The following is a 26,606-nucleotide window of genomic DNA, read 5'->3' on the forward strand; positions in this document are numbered from 1 at the left end:
CTGTACATTGAGATTAGGAATATTCCCCAGGAATTTATGGCACACAATAGCAGCTCCAGATCCATGTCAGGCCACGCACACTTCTTGAAGTCCCCTCTGATGATATTGAGGAAGACCTGCAAGACCAGGGCGCAATCCTAACCGACTTTCCAGCACTAGCATAGTGGTGCCATTGGGGCATGTGCTGCATCCTGCAGTTAGGGGGCACAAGCAGAGGCCTCTTCAAGGTAGGGCAATGTTTGTTCCCTCACCTTAGAGTTGCATTGCCCTTACCTGGAAAATTGATCAGAATTGTGCCCTAAAACTTGTACTGTGCATAGGGCTGCCAGACTGCAATCTAAAGATTTGTATGGCAGCTTTGAAATGCCAATTAAGGGCCCAATCCCATCCAATTTTCCAGTGGTGCTGCTGCTGTGCCAATGGGGTATGCACTGCATTCTGTGTTGGTGAGGCAATCTCAGAGGCCACCTCAAGGTACGGGAACATTTGTTCCCTTACCTCGAGGCTGCATTGCAGCTGTACCAGTGCTGGGAATTTCGATAGGATTGTGCCCTAGTGCTCATCACTTCTCTCATCCATTCCTTTTATCTGCCATTCAAACAGGACTTCAGTTGTATCAGACAGTGAGCAGGGGGTGAGAAGACCCATGCTAATTAACAGTATGTCTTGCTTAATTGTTATTTTTAAAAGAAAAAGATGAACCTCCTGGTGCATTTTGATGGAATTAATTATAAACTTGGCTAAATCTCTTAACGAATCTCTTTGCAACATATTTTACCATGGTTCCAAAGTTCATATAGCATGAAGGCCTTTTTAATATTTTGTTAAAATCCACCTTGGTTGTTACTTAATCTCTCACTTTCTTATCCTGCCCTTATTAATATTAAAGCTGCTTCATGGCCGGAAATTTATTTAGCAACATATTATATCTCTTCTGCCCTCCTTTTAATGTGTTATACTGTTATAACTTATGCACACTGGTTACCGCTTCAACAAATGATTGCCATCATCTTTATTTTGCTCTTCTCCTCTTTGATTAGCATCTTCATCCATCAAATGTGGAACTCCAAAACTGAAGACAGTCTGAACCAAGGGTTCTCACATTCCAGTTACCCAAATCAGAGTGGCCTAATTAGCATTTCATGCAAAATTTTGTGTCCACGCCTAGCAACTGTCTCAGACAGTTGGGGAAGGATCAGAGAAGCGTCTCTTCATTTAACCACTTGCTCATGCCATGATTTGCTTATGCTTTCCTCATAACCACAAAGCCTGCCAAGAGAGAAGCAGAAAACAGCTCTATTGTTTCTCTCTTGAATCTGTTCAGCCAATGTGTTCCAACCAGTTCCAACCCTTCGGGCATAATCCTAACCAGTTCTACTCAAAAGTAAGTCCTATTTTGTTCAATGGGCCTTACTCTCAGGAAAGTGTTGTTAGGACTGCAGTCTCAGGAACATACGAAGCTGCCTTATACCAAGTCAGACCAATGGTACACCTGGTCCGGTATTGTTACTCAGACTGGTAGCAGCCTCTCTCAAACCCTAAGAGCTTCAGAGAGGAATTTTTCTCTTCTCCACCTGGAGATGCTGCCAGGGACTGGATCTGGCCTCTTCTGCATGCACAGCAGATGCTCTTCCACTGAGCTGCAGTCCCCACCTATAGAAAAGGGCCCTTTTTCCCCCAAATTTTGAGCCAGTTGGATACTAAAAAATGACCCAGGCTCGGTTAGGAGATAATGGAAAGCTCTTGAAATCACCTGAAGTCAGTCATGTAATCCCATTACAGCCTACTGTTCTCATATGCCTGGTGGGGGAAGGGGTGAGCCTGTAAGAGAGTGGCATATGACAACCCTGCAATGCTGACCAGTGATCATATTGCATGTTACAGGTAGGTAGGGCTAAGGCTGCTTTGGCTATACAGTCAAAATAATTTCCAGGTTGCAGTTATGGTCATTCTACTTGAATTGCCTCCTCTAAGACTTTCCCAGCCAAAATCCAGTGCTCCTTTCATGCAGAAGCCTTGTGCTCGAGTGACATGCATGCAGGTGCATTGCATTTTTACATGTTTAAAGCTAAAACCAAACAATTAAAAACAAAACAATCACTTTTTCACAGGCACTGCAGGGGTGGCCAAACTTGATTTGGCTGCAATCCTAACCGCTCTTTCCTGAGAGTAAGTCCCATTGAACAAAATAGAACTTACTTCTGAGTAGTCCTGGTTAGGACTGTGCCTTCATGCAAGAGTCACATATGATAAACTTCAGATATTTGAGAGTCTAAAGAAAGAGCCACAGTATTTAAGGAGCTTTTAAATTCTTAAATATATTGACTCACCATGAACATTAAACATGAGTTTTAATTCAGTGGACTCTCAGGTTTCCCAATAAACAGTGTTTTCAAACTGGGGTGTCGTGACGCCTCAGCCTGAAGGCCCTGGCCTCAGTCCCCTTAAGGGGCGGGGGCAACAAGAAGGCAGGGAGGAGGCGACCATCTGCAGGGCTCCCCAGGCTTCTAAATGTGAAAGTGGAATGCTGCTGCAGGGACTGGTGAGTACATGCCGGTCCCTGCAGCCCCCCCTTAGCAATGTGATCCTGGGGGGATCACATCGCTGCCTTCCCCCTGCCCCTGCTGCCTCCCTCCCCTCCCCTGCCAGGACTTACTGCGGTTTTCAAATTCCCCAAGAGTTTGAAAAACGCAGCCCAATAAATAATTATAAAGCTTGAAAATGGTTGATTTACATTTTATATTAACTGTGATGCAAAAAGGAGCTCAGCCAACATATTTCCGAGAGCCGCACATTATATGTCAAAGAGCTGCTTGTGGCTCACAAGCCGTGGTTTGGCCACATGTACAATAAGACACGTTAGAAAAAGGAGAAGTTCCGGTCTTTGTTACTACCTTGGGGGGGGGGGAATAAGGGGGACATGCCTCTGCTCAATCAGAGATACAGCAAGTCCTCACTTAAAGTTGTCATAGGTTCTTGGAAACTGCAACTTGAAGCGAAACAACTTACAATGAAACCAATTTAACTGTAGGCTAACTGATATATGAAAACACGAGTTACGTTCCTACAGCATATTTCTGGTCACAAAAACATCACCAAACTTCTAAATAGAGACCCCAAATGCTTCTAATATTAAAGACTGGAATACATGTGAGCTTTCCAGGCTGTAGGAAATCCCACTCAGACATGGGGAGAACGCGCAAACTCCACACAGACAGTAGCTCCGGCACCAAATTCTTTTTTTTTTTTTCAACAAGTTTAAAACAAAATGACTTATAACGAAACAACTTTCAGTGAGGACTTGCTGTATGTTAAAACACAGTATTCTTCATGCAGGGCATCTGGCATTCCTAATCAATGGGAGGATCTCTGCATGGGCGCAGTGATTTTCTCTGCAGACAGGTGGGGTTCTGAGAGCACACCTGCAGAGGAGTGGAACTTGTCGGCATCTTGCCGGCATGCTGTATCTCCAACAGGAAGACAAATGTCTGCATAGGGCTCAGGTCACACTACAACCCATCAAAATCTGTTGAAACTGAAAGGATGTATTCCAGAGTTGGTGTTCTTGGAGAGCACCCTAAATCTTACTTCAGGCCACAAGGCATCCCTGCCCAATACCAGATATATTTCACCTATAGCTTTTGCGCTGGTCGCAGTACTACTAATTATTAGGAATCCAAAAATCCTATTCCATGTTCTTTCTTGTTAATAATTCAGCTTGCAGTTCTATGACAGGTATCCCCAGTTGCTTTCCACTGTACTCCCATCTAGCCAACAGTCTCTATAGCAGCTGGCCAACTATATCTTCCAAACGGCCTCTGTAGTTACCAGTTATGTGCAATGGATTTTTCATTTCTTATGTACATTTAGGTCCAAATCCTAACCAACCTTCCAGCACTGGCATAGCTGTGCCAATGGGGCGTGTGCTGCATCCCGCAGTTGGGTGGCACTCATGGAGGCCTCCTCAAGGTAAGGGAATATTTGTTCCAGTACCTCAGAGCTGCATTGCCTTTATCTTGGTGCTGGAAAGTCGGTTAGAATCGCACCCTTAACCTTTTAACAAGCAGTGTTCATTCCAGTGGCCAGGGATCCAGCGATCAGCAAAATGTTTCCAAAGCAGTTAGAATCCTCATTTCACTTATTGGCTCAGACTGACAATAGTTGACTGACTCCACTTGGATTTTAAATTGAGAAATGCCGGATACAGGAACTTTACATACATAATGGTGCTGCAGTGGTTAGTCAATTAATTAGTTCCATTAACTGATGAAAAATCTTTCAATCAGCTGAAAAGATATCATTGATTAATTAGAGAGGCATTTTTAAATGTTATTTTTAATTCAATAACTCAACAGAGAAGTTGATGGCAAGCAGTCTCCCTTCTCTCTCACATAGGAGAGTATTCTTCTTTTCAGATGATGCCTACACATTGTTTCATGTACACAGCATCAAAACCAAGGAAAGGATACCTTTTTCTTCAGATGTACTATTTTACTCAATTAAATTTGCATTTACTTAAGCAAATTGATGTAGATATAATTGATCAATCCGTTATCTAACGAGCACTGGTCGTTCCCATCTAATGGGCAATCCTAACCTGCACTGGTGCAATGGGGCCACATGACTTCTGGAGCAGGCTGGAGGTCTCCTTGGAATATTTTTCCCCTTACCTCAAGTAATGCTCCAGCCTATTTAGTTGGCCCAAGTCCGAACAGCCCCGTGAAGGGCTTCCAGGCATAGGAGGGAGGACCGGATACAGCAGAGGTCCTGCACCACTTTACATACCTCCACCAGCAGCCAAAAATTGGGATAAAATGCCAGTGGGGTGGTGCGTGTGTTCCTGTTGGCACAGCTTACACACCTCATTGAAAAGCTCTTTACGGCACTTTTCCAACAGCTAGCACTGTTGGATGGTGCTAGCCGTCAATAATATTGTAAAACTCATCCAATTTAATGAGTGATGATTTCTTTAATAGGGCAATAGCCTTAAAAAATACAGATTTGCTAGCCTAGGGGCAACTGGCATTTTATAACCAGATAGCTGTTGGGTACGACATTACTTTCTATACAGGGCATAATGTCAGAGCAGTGAAGAGTGACAGTGTAGTTCACGAATCAGAATATATTTAAATGTTGTGTAGTCAATAAATCCAGGGATTTTCAGTTAAGCAGTGTTCAGATAATGGGATCCTCTTTCTCATCTTCTAGCTGAAGATGCAATGCAACGTTCTGCAGTATCTGCAACCTGCTTTTTTCACACCAGGTTGTCTCTGTAGTTGAGGAACACGTGCAGATTCTGGTCTGCTAAATATTTCCATTCAATCTAATGAGTCAGAATGGAGAAAATACTGAGCAAGGGATCTGGGATTTAGCCGGTGCACTTGGTAACGTGCACGGCTTATCTTCACCAATTGATTGTAAAAACAGACACACAACGTTTAGTGCTCATAGGGTTTAGATGGAATGAGGTGCACCCACCAATGCTCTCATGCTTCAGAAGGTTCATGACCATCCATGAATTAACTGACACAATAGTGGGAATAAGCCTATGATACAATTTTGGAGCATGGAATGTTCCTCATCCTCCCCACCCAGGGTAGAATCAAGCATTATACTTCCTTTCAAGTACAAGGAATTCGTGAACATCGTGAAATCAAGGACTGTAAAAGTGAAAAGGGGCTACTAAGAAGGGAGTCTCTGGAAATAAGGCACATTTGTGAGCCTTACCACAGGCCCAGCGCTGGAGATAGCCCCGCGCTGGGCCCACAGTCCGCCACACAGTGGCTCACCCAGACTGCCAAGTGGTGGAGAGGTGAGTGAGGGCATGGGGGGAGGTGGGGAGGAGGTGTTCCAAGGTGGGGGGAGGGCGGGAAGGTGGTCTTGTGGGGGAAGCAGGGATGGAGGGGAGCAGGACTGGCGGAGCTCAGCTCCACCAGATTCAGAGCCCTATGTCAGGCCACACAGTCTGACGCAGGTCTCCTTGATTCTGTGCTGGCTAAAGAGCCAACACAGAATTGAGTAGCTCCATTGTGGGGCTGCTTCCCTTACCTGGGAGATGGGAACAAAAGTCCCCTTCCCTTGAGGAGCTGCTGGAGGCTGCCGAGCAAGCTTAGGATGCCGTGGCAGCTGGCAGCCATTCCCAGTGCTGCGGCAGCTCTGCATGATGGGCAGCTCAGGATTGGACTGTCTGTCAATGTCCTATTGAATGCTTTCATTTTAATAACCCAAAGTATGAAATTCTTTATTCAGCCGTCTGCTACAAGATATCCCTAGTTTTTTGCTTCCCTGTCAGGTTTTCCCTTGCACTGAACTACCTGCAGAGCTGACCCATCCAACTGAGATGGCCAACTGAGACAATCACCTCCAGCAGCAAATTCGTGGGAGCACCTGCCTCTGCCTTCTTGCACTGTTGCACTGTTTCAAATCCTCTTGGATTTGAAAAAGGAAGAGAGGAATAGAGCAGAAGTGTGGAAGCCGGATAGCAGGATACACCTCTCAGAGAATCCATGGCTGAGCAGTGAGATGCACTCAGGCCTTTTATAGCCAGCTCCAAAACTCTACCCTCTCTAGGTCACGCAGGCTTTCAAGATCCATGCTTAAAGACTGGTGGCAGAATTTGGGTCTATGGACAGCTTGGGAGTTGCTACGTGCTCTCTTTCCCATACATTGGCCTCTGATCCTCAAGTACTCTCTTGAAAACCAGCAACCAAAAAAGGAGATATAATTAGAATGTTGCCACTTAATTAAAACAATTGGGATTTGTTTGTTTTGTCAGAAGAACAGAGCTGATATGTGCAAGGCCTGCCTAGGATATACAGATGCCTTGCAGCCCTCAAGCTGCTTTCAAGTGGCATGAAGAATGCAAAATGGCTCCGTTGTGACACTCATGGCTGGGTTTCTAGTGAGTAATTAATACTGAGAGCAACTCTGAGCAAGCCATCTTAGCCATTTCACTTTGCACAGGCACAGCTCCCAATGACTTCCAAAGGCAACAAAAGTTTCTTTGCTACCACAAGAAAAGATGTCTGGATTCTGTAGCAAATGAGTGACAATTGTCTGTTTATTGTTTGGCTCTATCCATTGATATGGAAAGATCTGGAATTCGCTCTTTGTAGTATAGCTCAGATTCCTTTGTGAACTCTAGAACTCTTTGGCATGCTCAGCCTGGCCAATAGTTTTCTCTGTTAAAACAATGAATCTTTGTAGCCAGAAGAGGTTAGGGAAATGACTAGGAATGTCACCTGCCACAATGACAGCAACATGCCTTTTAAAAATGCAGAAGAAAATTCAAGCTCCAGATATACCATAAATCTCTGTATTGTGACACACATGTGAAGCAAACTGAGCCTTTGAGAAATAATTATCAGACTCTGTTAGTATATAATATGTAATTAGCTGGAAGAACAAACATATCTTAACAATTCGTTCTTCTCCACCTCTTGTATACAGTGCTGCAAAGCAAAAAGAATAAATAAAATAGTTTTTGCTGTGTGCTCTGGCGCATTCCCAGCAATATTGTGCAGTCATTCAGATACAATTCTCTTTTATTGCAAGGGTGTAATTTGGGTGAGTGTACTATTCTGTGATAAAAAAGACTTTTAATTAGGCTGATGTGTTATTTTAAAAATAGACCCCATTTAGTAAGAAAGTATAGGGTCAATTCACTGCATTGCCAAGTTTCCTTATGTCCTTAACTGCCTTTCAGATTCTACCACAATAACTGAGGTTCATTTTCTTGTGGCTCTTTTGAAGGCAACAGCATTTAATACAATGCATTCCAATGCTATGGTTTGAGCTCCAGGTGGTGGTGAAGGCCTCGGGTAAGAGCTACAGGTGGGGGCCTCAGTGGTGGGGAGAGATGTTCCGGGGAGGAGGAGGCAAGGAAGGAACTGGGGCAGAAGGTGGTGGGACCAACAGAGTTTTATATGCTAGATAATAATAATAATAATAATAATAATAATAATAATAATAATAATAATAATAATAATAATACAGGTATTTATATACCACCTTTCTAAATCCTCAGATTTCTCCTCAGACTTTATTCAAGGCGGTTTACATAGGCAGGCTATTTAAATCCCCGTAGGGATGGATACTGGAAAGTTATTAAAATTCAATGAAAGATGAATTAATAGAGAAAATAATGAATGTGGCAGAAATGGATAGGCTTACAGAGACTTTGGAACAACAGCGTAAATCAACTCAGATAGAACAATGGAGATCATTTTATGCTTGGTTGAAAATGAAGTTGTAAATGTATAAGATAGGGCATTTAGATGAATATATTGTATACATGATATATTATACAAGATATGATATGATAGATAAATGATATTAAGAGGCTAAGCTAGAAGAAGAACAAGATTAGAAGATATGTATTGATTGATTAGCTATATAGATATATTATTGCCTGCACCCTCCAATGGTGTGTGTGTGTGTGTGTGTGTGTGTGTGTGTGTGTGTGTGTGTGTGTGTGTTGTGTATTGAGTTTGTGTTTGTTATGTGTTTGTTTATATTTGTTGTTTGTGTTTATTTTGGAAAATAATAAAAAAGAAATTTTAAAAAAGAAAAGAAAAAATCCTTCATGTGAAAGCCAATGTGTGAATTTCTAATTAAAATAATGCAGGGGGTCACAATCAACCATTTCAACCCCCCTGGTGTGCTATTTAACAGAAAATAAAAGATTGTTTAATTGTACTGGGTCACATTTAATTTGATTCTAAGTTCATACATTTGAGAAAAGCACAACTCAGCTTCTGAAAACCCCAAAAGGCAACTTGGCAACCTTGCAAAAATACAGTATCTATTTTTGGGAGTTGGGTTAGGAATTGAGTTCGATATGGAGATACTGATCTCACTATGACTAGATAAGTCACACAGATAAAGAGAATCACATAGAACAGATAAGGAAGGAAAAGGATGCAAATGAAATGTGGGATAGAAGACTGGAGACTAGGAAGTGAAGTACAAAACTGGAAAGAAAGAAAGAAAGAAAGAAAGAAAGAAAGAAAGAAAGAAAGAAAGAAAGAAAGAAAGAAAGAAAGAAAGAAAGAAAGAAAGAAAGAAAGAAAGAAAGGTTTTTCTAGATGCCAGGTTGTTCCCTAGCCCATGAGATCAAGGCTGCTGTGACATGTAAAGGCAGCAACAAGATGTTGGGAGGATGATCTTGGCATTCTGTTTTTTCATGCTATGGCAGAAGACAAATACATACACAGATAAGAGCACTTTTCACAAATTTCACCTGACATCAAGTATTTCTGCTTATGAATATTGCCCTAGTCTATCGTTTCTGCCCAAATCTCCAAGTGCTATGAGCTTTGTATTCAAGTATCCAAAACTAAATGAAATACATGCCTAACCATATTTCTTGGCATTTTACTGAGCGTAGGCATTTGAATCACGATCCATAAAATATGTAAGAGAAAAGAGCCTGACTGTCATGTGAAATCACATTTCATTTGCATTTTAGTCCTTTAAGATATATGAAGCCTAGAGAGAAGTTCTGTATGGACGATAACATCAATAAGATCACACAAAGTTCATTTATGAAATTTATGCAGCAGGAATTTATGAAGCAGGAGTTGTGGGCCAAACTTCAGCTTTTTCGTTTTGGAATTGCTGAATCAGAATAACACAAAAAATTGCACCTGTTAATTGATCTAAACCAAAAACGGGAGGTCAGCTTCTAATATGCTAACAGTAGATATTTGTCTGTTGCTGTGTCAGCTGAGAGGGTCCTGTTCTTTCCTGTGTCTCCTGGAATGTTTTCGGACACTCTCATGAGGGCAAAGTCTCACATCACATAACTCAGTATCCTATGTCAGCTCTGAAGGAGGGTAGGAGGACAAACTGCTCCTGACTTGGTCACTTCAGAAAAGTTCAGCAGAACTTGACACAGGAAGTTAAGTGTGCACTACATTGTGAAAGTTGATGAATCAGCCGTAAGAAGGCCTAAAGCATGTGAAATATTTTCATGCAGTCATGAGTCCAGTCATGCCATCAGAGGTGGCCATCATACACTAAAAGCCAAGGAGCTCAAAATGGATTGATCTCTGCCCAAAAAGATCTGTGCAGCCATGAAATTGCACCAGACCACAATCCTGTGCACATGGTCAGTCAGGGTAGAAATGTACACACGGACAGGGGAACAGCATTAACTTGCCATACCCCAAGCCTCCAAGCACTGATCGTTACCTGCACAGAGGCCTATCTGAAAATACAGAATTCCAATTCGTTTAGACTCTGAACATGTGATCTGTAGCCTTAGTTTTTGCAGGGTACAGTCTGCATACAATCAAGATTCCATACACACTGGAATGCAACCAGGCATCTGGGCAGAAGTAACACCTGGTGGTCAGGGGCAGAGTAAGGACATGCAACTCCATTTTCCCCTCTACACAAACATGCCTACCCAATTTGACTGCCTACACAGGGCTCCTGTGTATGCATTGCAGTCATGCTTACCATTACAGGAGGCCACACAGACAGAGCTCGTGATGAGAACCTCATAGTATGGATTTGCACATACATACACAAAAATCACAGAACTGGCACAGTATATTTCAGCAGGGAAGGTACAGTACTTTGCTTTCGTGGACTAGACATTATCTAACCCTTGCCATGCACATACAAGGAACAAGGTTTCAGAATTTTGCAACTGCACCCAATGTAATCTCATACGCTTGTCATACTATGATCTATTTATTAGATGTACAGTATCGCTCACTTTCCTTCCATCATGGAATTCAAGGCAGCACACACAAGATTACCAGGTGGTCTTTCATTCAGGCACTAGCCAGACTTGTTTCCCTCCTTGAAAGTAGTTACTGCCTAGCCCTCCTGGGTTTGCATGTCAAACTCTTTCCTGCCTTTCTCCCTGTGTTTGCAACCAGAGATTACAGTGTCTTGGCACCCTTGTCCCATGATCTCTGCAATGCTTCAAACTGCCTCAGCAGGTACAGATATGTAATCTTGGGCTTTGGCAACTCTGATCATTGACTCACAAACCCTGCTCTATCTTCTGTATCTTGTGTGCTGTCAAGCTGATGACACACTTAGGCCCAAATCCAAACCAACTTTCCAGCACTGGCATAACAGTGCCAATGGAACCAGTGCTGCATCCAGTGTTGGGTGGCACTCCCGGAGGCCTCCTCAAAGTAAGGGAATGTTTTTTCCCTTACCTCGGAGCTGCATCGCCCTAATGTCAGTGCTGGAAAGTGGGTTAGGACTGCACCCTTAGTGCCTCTATTTTTTTTCTTTCTTTGTGTGAGTGCTGTGTGTGCACAGGTGAGTCTAGGACACTTGGTCCATGTAAACTGTTTTAGGGGGAGACCAGACTGCCCCAGGCCTCTGGTTGGGGAGTCCCTTGGCCATCACAAGGGTTGTTTGAGCTTTTGGGTTGCTCAGTAGTGCGCCATTGGCTGCTACACTTGATCCTTGCACATGTAACAGAATTCCTTGTGTTCACATATTACGCATGTCTTAAAAGTATGTCCAATAACAACAGAATTAACTGTAGTGTCAAGCATTGTGGAGCTTTCTCCTTTGCTCCCTGCACTGTATTCCAGTTTTCTTCTGCAGCTGAGAACCTGTTGCTTTATCATGCATCAAAGGAGCTAGTGTCATGTTCCAAGCTATGAGCAAATCTAAAATATCAGCAGCTTGCCTGCATGCAGAGCATGTCCACTTGGTTCTGTTGTGGTGAGTTCTGAATTTAGGAAAACGTTCTCTGCGCAGACTGATCTTATGCAGGTTTACCAGGAGAGGCCTTAGAGCAGGGGTGCTCAATAGGTGGATCGCGATCTACCAGTAGATCGCAAGGCAAAATGAGTAGATCGCGGAGCCCTGTCTCTCCAAACTGTTAATATGTCAGTTTCGTCTAGTGACTAGACGAAACTGACATATTTAGCTGACATGACACTGAAACTGACACTTTAGCTGCTCTTCAGGCATGCAGCAACAAAACTGACGAAACTGACTAGACTCCAGCAGGGGCTCCGTACATTAAAGGGGGTGTCTGTCAGATCCTTCCTTCCCCCCTGGTAGATCTCCGGGCCTTGCTGGGTTTCAAAGTAGCTCTCGAGCCAAAAAAGTGTGAGCACCCCTGGCTTAGAGGATACCCTGCCCATGCAACGATACAATCCATTCCCCCAAGAATTCCCCACCACTGCTCTTGCTGCTGCCGCCACCACCTCCTCTTCAGGCAAGCAGCTGGGTGAGCAAGGCGAGGCATGGTGGAGCCAGTTTCCTGCCCCACTGCCTTCAGATCCAACATTGCCACCTTCCTCCATGCCATCCTGTTCATTTCAAACAGGATGGCCCAGAGGAGGGAAGCTGATCAAAGTAAAAAGGCAGGGGGTGATCTCTGGATCACCATGGCTGCTTCCCATTGCCCCCTAGGCTGCTTTCTTAAGTAGACAGGTGGGTGAGAAGGAGGGAAAGAAGAAGGTAGATGCTGGCACAATGTAGATGCTGGCACATATGAAAACACTATTTGGAGCTCTGCAGTGCTCCAAACCCTGACCATGGTTCATCAAAGGGCTGACATCTTTTCATCAAACCTCTAACCTAAGGGTAGATTCACAGGTTTCTCTGAACAAAAAAAAAAAAGGGGGGGGGAGACTCAACAAACCAGCACAGTGCAAAATGGTATAGCTTAAGAAAATACATATAGCCTGGTAGGGCATCTCTTACTGCAAATGTGAGTTAGAATTCTTCAGGCTACCCCAAAATACTGATGCTGAGTGGCTATGTGCCAGTACCCTGTACCTAAATGTCTGTGCTTTGCAAAATAGGCTTCACTAACAAGCAACATCTGCTTTTCCCAAGTTCCCAGGTCATACCCTTGTCGAATTTCACTCTGCTAGGACAGTCTGTTAATGTTTATCTGAAGGGAGAATTTTTTTTGGTAGACCTGGTGACATTTCTCAATTGTGTACCTTTCCGGTGTCATTAATCCATAGGTTCCCTAGCATGGAACAAGCTGCATAGAGAGATGAAACTGTACTCTGGATTTGCTTATGACCTCAGCATGGACAAGAAGAGAAGCAACTACCAATTAATCACTTTAATTTAAAAAACAAACAAACAAACAAACAAACAAACAAACAAACCATACTGCCTTCTGTTTAAGTATGATTGGTCACTGGAAAACAGCCACAAGACATCCAGGAAAGCAGGCAAAATGCTATAGGGGAAACTCCCTTATCTACACTCAATTTTACTCAGCACTGAAATCACGACTGGACGTGGGTCAACTCTGAAGCGTAATCCTAGATCCAAGCTGTACTCACTGAAAGATGGCTGCCAAACCATTCAGTGTTTTCTACAAGTTCCACCCCCCCCCCCAATGTCTTTTCTTCTGATTAGACCAGGGGTGTCAAGCATAAGGTCTGCAGGCTGGATGTGACTCCCGGAAGCAATTTATCCATCCCCCTGTTATCATTAGGCTCTCCCAGCGTGATAATTGGGCTCTCTCATATCTTGAAAATAAGAACAAGACTTTTCTTTTCTGTCATTTGCAGCAAATGTGTTTATCTGTGAGAACGAAGTGCTTATTTCTGGCCATTATCTGCTCAATGATGTCATTCCCAGCTTAATGATGTCACTTCCTGCCTTCAGCAGGCACCATGAATCGTACTCAATCCACTACATGAAATGCGTTTGACACTGCTGGATTAGACAGTTCTAATTTCCTAACCTTGTGCCCTTAGATACTATTCAAATTAGCTGTGCTTCTTCTAAGTTATGCTAGAGTCCTCTCCTATAAATGGCATTTGGTCCCCAGTGTTAAATAAGGGTCAGGCCCACAATGAAATATGTGCTTCTCTTACAGAGTTCTTATCCATTAATAGGGCCACACTTTTCTACCCATGTGCCTATCCTTTGCAATAAGATAACTGAGTTTTGTGTCTACCCCTTAAAATGTACTTGAAAGCTACTTTCCAGATTGAGGAAGAGAAATCAGACAGTTCCTCTCCTTCCCCCCCCCCCCATACATACAGTTTCCCCTCCAATGCCTGCAGCAACATGTCCTTCCTCTTACATCTGGCTTCAGGAAGGGCAGGGCTTTTGATTCCCTTAATAACTCGGCTTGAGTAAAAACAACTCTCACGCATGACAAGGCACAAATGGAAAGGTTTATGAAGGTGCATGGCAATGTGGAAAAGGCGACAGGGAGAAAGATGCTTGCCAACTGCAACACTCAGTGTTTGGCTGCGCTGCACACAGGGGAAGTGGAAGAGAAGTGTGGAGGAGGTCTGTGCGCGTGTGTGTGTGTACAAGTGCATGTGTGAACACTGTGTTCTGCGAAGAGCATCTTCAACACTCAGCAGATCTTTTACCAGTTCAACGAGCTGAGACAGTCAGGCAGGAGTCTTGTTCTGATTCCCAGGCAAAGAAATATACCCACCAAGCATGTTTAATCAAGATATATCAGTCAGTCACTGCGCACTATGTTGTTTGCAGAACAAAAAATCTGAGTGAGAAACCACAGAAAGTACAGCACTTTTTTTAATACGTACAAAACAAAGGTCGACAGTCCCAGTGCATTTCAAGAACAAAAACAGTATTTTGCAGAGCATACATTTTGGTAACCAGTCACCACACATACGCCTGCTATTGCATTTGAAGAGTTCTTGCTTTGAGAACGGGCACAGCTCTAATTATTGCTTTGTTTTCATTGACTGGTCTGGCCTGCAGACAACACATTCAACAAACTAAAAGATAGCAAATACTAATTCATATCAAAATATAAACAGATTCCCACACTGCCAACACTTTGCTAGAAGTTACAAAAGAAATATTATATAAAGTGCTCTGCCCTCCTGTCCCATCCCCCCACTTATTAAGGTTAGGGTATATGGGCATAATATATAGAAATTCTGAGCTTGTAGGTAGTTCTTTTATTTAAAAAAACAAAAACACAAAACTTCCCCCCTGAGTTTTTTTCCCCAACAAAACACTATTCTAGGAAACTTATTGGAATCTTCAAGGACTGATCAAACATTTTTAACTGGATGCCTTGGGTATGGTTCTGCTAATGGCTACTAGCTGTTTCAAGAGTTAGACAAATGCATCCAATTCTCAAGATAGTTACTAAATGCTTCTGTGTTAATGAGATGTCTTTGACAATGAAAGAGCCTAGGAAAACCACTTCAACTGAATGAAGACAGAGTACCCAACTTGATGACTTGTTCCAAAGGAATCTTCCTTTCAAAAGTCACATGACATGATTCACATGCAAACTATGATCTCTCAGAAGTTCCTGTTGCGGGGTGGGACAAAGGATTACATCAAACCTTAAAGCCAAGTAAGTTATTACCCATGTTTAGGAAGTAAGCAACTAACTGACAGAAGGTAAGCCATTTTCAAATGCCCAGGGACCTCTTACTCATTGCTGTTTGGCTCTCCATTGTCTCTTCCTGTACTCTTGGGACATCTCTCTAGTCTACATCCTCCTTGTGCTCCCCGTCTTTCCCGTTTACTTTTCAGTTCCGATTAACGTTCAGTCTCAAATGACGCATAGGGAACTTGCGCCACTAGAAGTTTGAGAAAGGGAATACTCTCAATACTGCAGAGACAGACACTTTGAATTTGCACAAAATAACAGCAAGGTGTGCATTTTGCTTGTGATATTTTTCTCTTGTCCATTTCTCTGATGCTTACAGCAGTGGAAAAAGAAAACACTGAATGCTCTGGGGAGCTTAAAATAGCTCCCAACCACAGAAAGTTCAGGAAGGCCTTCTGGTCAGCATTCGAGAAGAGTAGTAGTAGTAATAGTAGTAGCAGCAGCAGCATTAGCAATAAATAATAATAATAAATAATAATAAGCAAACAGACAAACAGGTGCCCCGCAGAGGAAGCAGGTTGCATTACTTCCTCTGCTATGTTTGTCTTAGGCAGTTTCACATCCCCTTGCTGCACATGTATGCTGTGAAAATAAAGATGCCCCCCCAAAAAATGGACTGACATGTAAAACAATGAGCGGCTGGGTCATCCGCAAGTCTGTGCCTGCTTCTTGATACAACTACAGTCTCTGTGGTTGGAGCTTAACTTCAGCTGCCATGCGAAGAAGGCAAATGCTGCTTTCTATCCACCTCACACCCCTTCTCCCTTCTTTCCTGCACCTGTTGACTCATGTCTTGAGTATCAGCTTTCAGTCTGGCAGAAAGCAGGCAGCCAATATACAGCAAATCCAGAGGCAGAGACAGGCAATATGACAGAAAATCTACTAAACAAACCAATCAAACCAGGCAACAGGCAAGACTGCACGACACAGCTGGGGGCAGGAGACTGACTCAGCATTTGAGCTTTGTCAGGTCGGTGAACAGGATCATAAAATTTCTTCTCCAAGACCAACCAGTTGAAAGCAAATAGCACGTCAACGGCTGGGGTGACCTTTAGCACGAAGTTTGCATAGAGAGGCATGTCCTGTGATTTTGTCCCAAAATTCAGTTATATTTTTTCACCACCCTCTTCTGGTGTACACCAAAATATATAACTTAGGGTCCAATCCTATAGTTGCCCTGCGCTGCTGGAACTCAGATTACAACAGTACAGGGTGCTTTCTAGTGGTGTAAAACCAGGGCCACTCTCATGTGCTGCCAGGTTGCTGCCACAAATGGGCAGCAAAACTGCACACACAGCAGTGCCTCCAAAACCCTCTGTCAGTTCCAGGAAGTTGGAGGCAGAGGTGTGCCAGGAGCAGAGAGGGAGAGGGCAGGGGGAGTTTTGGGACAGGGAGTGGGTGGATCCTGGCAGCAGCAGCTTGTGCCAGAATCCTATCCCCTCTTTCCCTATCCAACCCACCCCTTTTATCTCCTTATACCAGCAACATGGCTGGTATAGGTCCAAGGAGACCCATAGACGATTGAGCAGTCTACAGGGAGACAAGTAAAAAATATTCTTACTTCCCTTCTGCAGGCTGACACGTTGTCTCCCTGCTACAGCAAGCAGCGCCGCCTCTGTTGGCATGGCTGTATGCTATAATGTGGCAGGAGATAGGATTGGCCTGTTAGAAGTTTCCTAAATCCTCCGCGTTTAGTAGAACAGTAGGGAATGTCTAGAGATTGTTTCTAAAGAGTGTCTGGAAACACACGCTGCTTTTTGAAATTCAAGCTTTGTGAGTCACCAGCCTTGTTTTAACTAGCCTTCTTAATTCCAGAAAACATGCTTCCCGCCCTTCATCTCCTCCCTTCCAAGGGCATCTTTAAGCTTTTAAAGAAAGTAGGAGCTAGGTTTTGAGAGTCAGGTAATAATAATAATAACAACTAGGTATTTATATACCACCTTTCTGGTCATCAGATTACTCCTCTGACTTTATTCAAGGCGGTTTACATAGGCAGGCATTTCTAAATCCCTCAAGGGGATTTTTACAATCATAGAGGTTCTCTCTTTCAAGAACCAACAATGGATCTTCCTGGTTTGGTCTCACTTCTGGCCTCCAGTTCTCCCACGCAGGCTGACAAGCAGCTCCATCTCTCACATGGAGGGCAGCCAAGACGCTTCTTGCTCACACCAAGAGCAGGTGGAATCACTCAGCTCAGCTCGGCTTGTCAGCTGCTTCAAGGTCTTGCCATTCTCAGCTGTTCAAGGAGCTGCCGGTGCCCTCGATCTGGCGACCTTCTGATGTTATCTTCGGGCTAACGGAGGCTCTACCCTCTAGACCAGACCTCCTGCCTGACATCTGACATCTTAGACATCTGACCTCTCAGATGTCAGAGGCCAAGGCAGGGATCACAAACAAAAGATCCACTTCGAATATGGGGCAGTGGCTGACATCATATTCTGCAACAGGAGGGGGTACATAGAGCCACTTGCACAGAAAATTGGCAATGCCTGCTGGCCCAGTCCAGATGCATGTGCGTGCTACAAAATCACACACTCATGCCCACAAAACTGGGTTGGAAGGTGCCAGGGAGAAGGGATGGTGCACTCTCAGTGATGGTCCAACCCTCCTTAGTAGGGGTGAGTTCCAAGTTTGAAAGCTAAGCGGGCTCTGAAGATTTCAAGTATTATTAAATGTATCTAGAATCCTAATGATCTAGTGAATTCTGTTAGAGAGTTGTTGGGTTTTTCTTTAATGTACATAGAAGTGACAATGTGCACACCCTACTCTGGTCAGGGAAACTGAGGACTATGGCATAGAAAGTGGCACAGTGTTTTCAGCCTTCAGTGTTCATGGTAGATTTGTTCAAAAGCATCAACATAATTATTCTTGCACAATATGACACAGTATCGCAGAAGGACTATGGTCCCAGCACTCCCCCACAAGAGCAGCAGAAAATGAAGGTTGTCTTTACCAGTGCAAAAGAGACATAGCCTGGTGGGGTAAAAGAAAATGATTGCACAGTTCTGTGAACCTATACCACATCAGCTGTTTATTTGTTCTAAACTCCTCCAGGCAGGGACTAAGTAGAGAATGAAGCACACTGGGTACTAATTTAACAATGAAAAGTAATATAATGACCCAGATCAATCCTATTTTTATTCCAGACTTAATTGCCTGTGGGACCTTCTGGGTTGTGTTTTAGCCAAATAGACAGAATGGCATTTGCAGAGAGGAGAATGTTTACTGTCTTGATTGCAGCCTAAATAGCATAATGCCTTTAGAATCACTCCATAAACTTAGCAGGGAAACCTTAAATGGGAACTGTTTGCTAGCTACTAGTTGATCCAAAACCAGCACAGAGTTGCTCTGAGCAATAAATACCTTTACCTTCCTGTCATTGCTGGTCTAGAAGTCAGAGAAGGACAAATGAAATCACTGGCAGAGCAGGTGACATAGCCCTCCCTGCACTTAGAAGCAAAATGTTATTTATCCTGTAGCATAAATTAAGTTGAACACATTAGGACTCCACCCACATTTCCTGCTGTCATCTTTTGAATGATGCCAAGCCCTGCAAAGAGTTTTGCCTAACGATTTTACAATAATGAGGCTTAATCCTCACTAGCTCCCTGGCATGTAGGATCATGCCTTTCCATCTGCCAAGGTTCTAAATATGGAAGAATGACCCAAATGCAGGACACCCACAAACACGCTTCTCTCCGCCCTCCATCAGCGTGGGGACCATTTCACAAATGGGCAGTGAGGATGGATTGGTTGAGCTCCAAACCACCACCAGGCATAGTCTCAGTTTCATAACAACAGTGAGGACTTAAATAATGTTGGCTAGTGAGAATGAGATAACATCAGGGTTGAGTGGGTGGAAAACAAATATAGATTTGAAATGAAGTTAAAGTCCAGGGAGTTGAAAGACATGCAAATTGTGTGAATATCAACAAAGATCAGGTCTTAATGAGGATTTCACAGATTATACTTGAACTGGTTCCGAAACAGTAGATTCTCCATATGTGATCAACTGCGTGGAGGAACATGTTCAAGCAACTAAGAACAAGGTAAAAAAAAGTAAACTTTACAGAAGTGCTAAAACCTGTAAAAGCGACCCTAAGTTTGCCTTCAGGCAAATCCTGAAAGCTAGCATCTTCCAATGAAAAAAGTGAGCCATCCATGGCACCAAATTAGTCCTTGAGTTAAAGATTTTCAGGACAGCAGCTCAGTATTATTCCTATCTTCGTGAGGTAGATGAGCATGTAACACTACATCACAATAATTAAAACAAAAAACAAAAAAACAAAAACAACTCCTTCATGCAGACCCCTACAGTGCAACTCTTGGTGGAAGAAGAGACTCAGAAGTGATTATATAAAAATCCTAGTATGTCCTTCCTGAAATACCTTCTACAGTCTGCTTATAAGCCAGTGTAGGGCACCTCCCATTTACTGGGCAAACCTCTTGCTAAAATGTTAGCTATTGTTCAGCACTACATTCTATTCCCTGGGTAAATGTCACAGGGTGATGGCAATGATCATGCCAGAGAATCATCTGTGCTACGCTCTGTCCCCTGGAATTCAACGCTACCATGCAACACAGTACCTTTACAGTGCAAAAACTCTTGCCCAGGAGGAGGGCCTCTTTCTTCATGCAGCAATTCTTGAGCCTTCTGTTGTCCCATATGATAACCATTGTGATCCCCATTGAAGTCACTTTTCCCATTGCTGTTGGAATATCCATTGACATACATTTTCAGGGCAGACTTCCGCAGGCAGAGGATTTCCTGGAAAGCATATCTAAAGTCCGGGCTTCGGCAGTAAATCAAGGGGTTGAAGGCAGAATTGACATAGCCCACCCAGTTCAAAAAGATGTACACAAATTTGGGAATGAGGTTGTCATGGATGACGTACACAATGTTGACAATGAAGAAGGGGAGCCAACACAAGGTGAAGGTGCCCATGATGATGCCCAGGGTTTTCAGAGCCTTGTGTTCCTTCAGGCAGAACTTGGAGGTTCTCCGGAGACCTCCCCTCCCCACTGTCTGCTCCTGCTGAGAACTGTGCTGGTGGAACCTGCCCTCACACTTATCAATCTTCTTGAGCTGCTTCTGGGCCACTTGGAAGACCTTGGCATAGACAAAAATCATGACCACCAAAGGGATGTAAAAGGAGATGATGGATGAGGTGATGGCATATCCAGGGTTGGTGAAGAAGTCACAGCAGTTCACGTTTTGGTAGCAGGTGAGGGCGACCTCGTCCTTGGCCCTGTACCAGTGCATCTGGATGGGCAGGAAGGAGGTCAGGATGGAGATGACCCAGACCAAGAGGATGACGATCCTGGCTTTGTTCTTGGTCAGGAGGCTCTGGTACTTGAAGGGGGACGTGATGGCGAAGTACCTGTCCACGGCGATGACACAGAGGGTCTCGATGCTGGCCGTGACGCACAGGATGTCGATGGAGGTCCAGAACTCGCACCAGAAGTCTCCGAACAGCCAGGTGCGCTGGATGATGTGGCTGGCTCCGAAGGGCACCACCGCCAGCCCCATCAGGAGGTCGGCGCAAGCCAGGGAGGTGATGAAGTAGTTGGTGACCGTCTGCAGCCTCTGGAAGCGGGCGATGGCGGTGATGACCAGCACGTTGCCGAAGACGATGGCCAGCACGATCAGGGCCATGAGGATGCCCATGCCCACCACCCAGGCCTCTTCGGAGCCGCGGGGGGCGCCTCCTTCCGCGCTCTGGTTGCCCCCGCCGCTGAGGTTGGCGCCCAAAGCGAGCGGCAGGGAGCTGGCCGTCTCCATCGCCGCTCCAAAAGTTCTCCGCTCCCTCCTACCGCCGCCCGCGAGCCCCAGCAAAGCCGCCTGCGGCGCGCCGAGCCTCCGCTGCCAGCAGCAGCCCTTCTTCGCCGGACGGCTGCGGAGTTGCCAGCCACTTGCCCCCTGCAGGCACCCTGCGCTCAGCGGCTCCGGGCAGGCTGGAGAAGATCCAGGCTTGGCAAGCGCGCCACGCGGGGCTTGGCGGTCCGGGGAGCCTCATGCAGCCGGGAGCCCTGGAAGCCAGCCCTGCCACGGGGGCACCATCGCTCTGCTCCCGTCCGGCGCTCGCCTCCTCCCTGCGCGCTTCGCAAGTCAACCTGGGCGGCCAGGGCTTGTCCCGAGCCCGTTATGTTCGGGGGAGCCGAAAGGAACTCCCCATTGTGACGTCAGGCGCCCCCTAGCCAATAGGCTGCCCGGAGGGACACGCACAGAGATACACCCGGAGAGAGCCGCGGGAAAGGCTGGGCTGCTGGGGATCTCTGCCCCGCTCCCGTCCGGGGCCGCGTCCCGGTGGCAGCAAAGTCGCCACCTGGTGCCACCGCCGCTGGCAAAGGATCCGATCCCGGACTGTTCCTTCCAGGTGGAGTTCGGGGAGCCTGGACTGGCACGAAGCGACGGCGGCACCTGCCCCACGCGCCTCTGCCCCCCGCCCCCCAGTTAGGCACCTGACTCTGGAAGCGGCGCCCGGAGGAAAGCCGCTGGGAGATCAGGAAGACCCGGGAGGCTCGCCCCGCCTCTCCTTGGGGCTGCGGGAAGAGAGACACCGCGCTGGAAAGACAGGCAAAGATCTGGGACTCTGGGCACCGGAGAGCGCCTGGGTGCTGTGAGCAGCCTGCCAACCTCCACAGGCGTGGCGAAAGCCTACCCAGAGGAGGGAGACTGGAGGCGCACCCAGCCTGTCTTGGCAGCGCACGCTTCCGCCACCCCACATTCTCACAGCGCCTCGCACCACCTCTGCTTGCAGTGCGGGAGGGACCGTCAATCCCCGAGCTGCACCCTTCTCCTGAGCGCCCCTTTAAGGCGAGCGCCACGCCGTCATCCTGAACTTTGCCAGCCCTCCTCCAAAAAGCTCACCTGAGCCTGCAAGAAATACCATTGCACCTCCCCAAAAAGCACCCCTCCAAACTTTCCATGCTGGACACCGATCGCTGCTTCTCAGGGACAGCCCCCTTTTAGTAGTAGTAATACTTATCCCCGGGAAAGCTCTCAGCACTGGCCTCATTTTGGCTTTGGGGGACGTTTGGGGAAGCCCTCAAAAATGTTGTGATGGTGCGTTCCCATTACCCCTGGGGGCTGGGGGATAAGAATTTCAGTTTGGCTGAGCTTGTGGTAAGAGGCGACTAAACAGCCACCGGGTAGATGGGACTCCTTAGCCTGGGAAGGCAGCTCATCTGAGAGAAGGAAAACTCTGATCCCAAACTTCCACTGCCTTGTGGCTACATCCAGTTATGGAAAAGGCTTCAGGAGTCAACCTCGAGGCAAAATCCATTCCAGCGATGTGGAGAGGGGGGCTTTGCTGCATGGGTAACAGTCTATCCTCCATATCTACTTTGCCCAGGCTTCGCGCACTGGAGAGGACACTCTGTTCCAGAACCACCATTCAGAGCGCGATACCGTAGTTTTCCGAGACTGAAGTATGCCAACATGTTGATGCGTTCCCATGCAGGACATGGCCATTCTTGGAGGTTTTTAGCCCCGCCGCTCCATTTAGAGCATGAGCCTATGCTTGACTACTCAGAAGTAAGTCCCATTGTCTTCAGTGGGGCTTACTCTCAGGAAAGGGTGCGTAGGATTGCAGCCTAAAATGCTGAATCTAAAGATGGGAACACATGCCCATTTGGATTGCAAATGAGTTGCATCCACAAGCAGATCTCTTCGGAGATTAAACATTCCCACAGTTATTTCCATGTTTTGTTTTGTTTTTAAATCTGCTCAAGGGAAACCAAAACAAAACTCGTCTAGCCAGGAGAAACCTTCTGGCTCAACTTAAATTCCTGCCATCCTAGATTTCTACTTGCAGAGCCTTTAAAAAAATCCCAGATTGCTTTAAGAATGTGATTTCCCTGTCTAGTCAATTCTAGAGACAATGTGCTTGCATTTGTAGACTAGCATTGTCTGTAGAACCCAGAGAAATGCTGAAACAGTAAACAGGGAAATTTTCTTTGGAAAAAATAATCAGGCAGCAGTCTCATTTTTTCAACCTACAGCACCTACTATGGGTATTATCTTACACCACCCAGGATCATAATTAGTCTACAAAGAAATTCCTCCAATCCTCTTTTTTTTTTTTTTTCTTTTTTTGGCACCCAACCTGAAGAAGAGTACTGCAGAACTTGAAAGCTCACTCAGTGCTTCATGAATTTTAGATGTTACAGAGGAACCCATGGACTTAGTTTCTCTCCTACTGTTTGTGAGAACTAGCCTTAGGATTTACATCTTACATGCACATAAGTTTGGGCACTAGGTGTGAAAATAAGTGTCAGGTTCCTGTTTTGCTCCCAGAAGTGTGAAGGACTTTGATTGTGAACTGGAATCTATGTGGATAAATTCCTTTATAAGAAAGCTGTGTTTTTGTGACCCATCTGCTGGAAAAGCAGTTAGCAGTAGTGTAGCTGGGGGGGTGTCACAGGACCCTGGGCAGCACTCTGTGGGGGAATGGCAATGCCACCCCCACCAAGACAAACCAGTTGCTGTGCTCTTGTCCCCCCTCAGCTGAGCTGCTCTAAGCAAGGTAAACATGTGTAGCCTAAACCCTGGGACCATGTGTGAACAGGCTCAAGGAGATCTGTCTATATACCTCCTATTGAGGTGTTCACTGCATGCATCCAATGGCGGGCTGTAGTCCACAAAGGTTTGTGCTGAAATAAATTAAAGACTCTGTGCAAGACTCTTCGAAGGAGAATATGTAATTCATTTGAACATATCCCATCCTGATGAAATACCCTATATAGATTCATAAGAACATAAGAACAGCCCCACTGGATCAGGCCATAGGCCCATCTAGTCCAGCTTCCTGTATCTCACAGCGGCCCACCAAATGCCCAGGGAGCACACCAGATAACAAGAGACCTCATCCTGGTGCCCTCCCCTACATCTGGCATTCTGACTTAACCCATTCCTAAAATCAGGAGGTTGCGCATACTCATCATGGCTTGTACCACATAATGGATTTTTCCTCCAGAAACTCGTCCAATCCCCTTTTAAAGGCATCTAGGCTAGACGCCAGCACCACATCCTGTGGCAAGGAGTTCCACAGACTGACCACACGCTGAGTAAAGAAATATTTTCTTTTGTCTGTCCTAACCCGCCCAACACTCAATTTTAGTGGATGCCCCCTGGTTCTGGTATTATGTGAGAGTGTAAAGAGCATCTCCCTATCCACTCTGTCCATCCCCTGCATAATTTTGTATGTCTCAATCATGTCCCCCCTCAAGCGTCTCTTTTCTAGGCTGAAGAGGCCCAAACGCCGTAGCCTTTCCTCATAAGGAAGGTGCCCCAGCCCCGTAATCATCTTAGTTGCTCTCTTTTGCACCTTTTCCATTTCCACTATGTCTTTTTTGAGATGCGGCGACCAGAACTGGACACAATACTCCAGGTGTGGCCTTACCATAGATTTGTACAACGGCATTATAATACTAGCCGTTTTGTTCTCAATACCCTTCCTAATGATCCCAAGCATAGAATTGGCCTTCTTCACTGCCGCCGCACATTGGGTCGAGACTTTCATCAACCTGTCCACCACCACCCCAAGATCTCTCTCCTGATCTGTCACAGACAGCTCAGAACCCATCAGCCTATATCTAAAGTTTTGATTTTTTGCCCCAATGTGCATGACTTTACACTTACTGACATTGAAGCACATCTGCCATTTTGCTGCCCATTCTGCCAGTCTGGAGAGATCCTTCTGGAGCTCCTCACAATCACTTCTGGTCTTTACCACTCGGAAAAGTTTGGTGTCGTCTGCAAACTTGGCCACTTCACTGCTCAACCCTGTCTCCAGGTCATTTATGAAGAGGTTGAAAAGCACCGGTCCCAGGACAGATCCTTGGAGCACACCGCTTTTCACCTCTCTCCATTGTGAAAATTGCCCATTGACACCCACTCTCTGCTTCCTGGCCTCCAACCAGTTCTCAATCCACGAGAGGACCTGTCCTCTAATTCCCTGACTGTGGAGTTTTTTCAGTATCCTTTGGTGAGGGACCGTGTCAAACGCCTTCTGAAAGTCCAGATATATAATGTCCACGGGTTCTCCCGCATCCACATGCCTGTTGACCTTTTCAAAGAATTTTCAAATGAGAATGCTTTTACTGAGATCCATGTGGCGCCCATGTTGGAGCAGGTAAGGGCTGCTCTGAGCCCTGCAGGGGCAGAGGAAGGGCAGGGAGGAGCAGGAGAGGATGGTAATGGCAATGGGGTGGGCAGACCAGGAAGGGGGCAGGATCAGTGGCAGCGGTGCACACTGTATCCTATCCCCCTTCCCAAGAAAAGACAACACAGACTTGCATCCAGCTTGTATTTAGCAGGCACAAGTCTGAGTTGCCACATTGAGGCAGCTGGGGCTTACCCCCGGGCAAGGGGATGAATATCCTCTTATTCCAGGGCAAGGGGCATGAATATCCTCTTATTCCAAGGATGATGATCATCAATATTCCATTGATATTCCATTGATGAAGTGATTGCCAGCCCAATCCTATCCACACTTTCCTGGGAATAAGCCCCACTAATGGGACTTACTTCTGAGTAAGTCCAGCATTGCAAGTTCCCCTATAGCAGTGTTATTCAAACTGTGAGGCACGGCTCTTTAGGGCGGCGCCAGGAACTCAAAGGGGAGGCGCGGGATGTCCTCTCGCAGCGATATAGTCACTCCCCTGGGCAGAGCCCGTCTTCTGCCCGTAGTCTGCGCTTTTTTTTAAAGCAGAAGAAATGGGAGTTGCTCAGCTGCGAGAGTGGCTGCCGCCGCCCTGCCCTCTTCTCCCTCCACTCCAAGGCTGCCTTCTTCTGTGTTCCCTGCATGTTGTTTCCAAAGCTCTTCAACTCCAACCCCCAAACATGCTCAGCTTGCAGTCCTTAACCCTCGCTGATCCTTGTCTGATTGGTTCCTAGTTCCCAGCCTGGGATCGATTCTCATCAAAGTGAAATCTCTCTTTTCAACCCCCTCCCTCTTCCACTCCCCCCTTTCCATCTCCAGACCTTCCCACTTTCCTCCAAATAAAACGCTTCCTATTTTACCAGTCATCAGGACTCTTAAAGTTGCTTCCATGCAGTTGGCAAAGGGGGGGGGGGGGGAGAGACAAGCGCACACTTTACTTGGCCAGGAGCAGAAAAAGGGTACTGTTTTTAAAGTGATTTATTAATCTTGTTGTTTGACTGAAGAGGAAAGGCTGTATTTTTAAAGTGATGAATCTTGCTATTTGAAGGGAATCAGCCATTGATGAAGTGATTGCCAGCCCAATCCTATCC

The 26,606-nt window shown here is 45.6% G+C and overlaps 1 protein-coding gene across 1 annotated transcript in view; it reads right to left on the reverse strand.

Annotated features, from left to right (window-relative positions):
* Positions 1-21,447, reverse strand: part of ADRB2 (adrenoceptor beta 2) — a 60,640-nt gene extending 39,193 nt beyond the window's left edge. The window contains exon 1 of the mRNA XM_066615107.1: positions 19,937-21,447. Within this exon, the coding sequence (XP_066471204.1) occupies positions 19,937-21,131 (1,195 nt within the window). The 5' untranslated portion in view covers positions 21,132-21,447. The remainder of the gene's footprint in view (positions 1-19,936) is intronic.
* Between the last annotated feature and the right edge of the window lie 5,159 nt (positions 21,448-26,606).

Source organism: Tiliqua scincoides, chromosome 2 (genome assembly GCF_035046505.1).
Source record: "Tiliqua scincoides isolate rTilSci1 chromosome 2, rTilSci1.hap2, whole genome shotgun sequence".
Taxonomy (NCBI): domain Eukaryota; kingdom Metazoa; phylum Chordata; class Lepidosauria; order Squamata; family Scincidae; genus Tiliqua; species Tiliqua scincoides.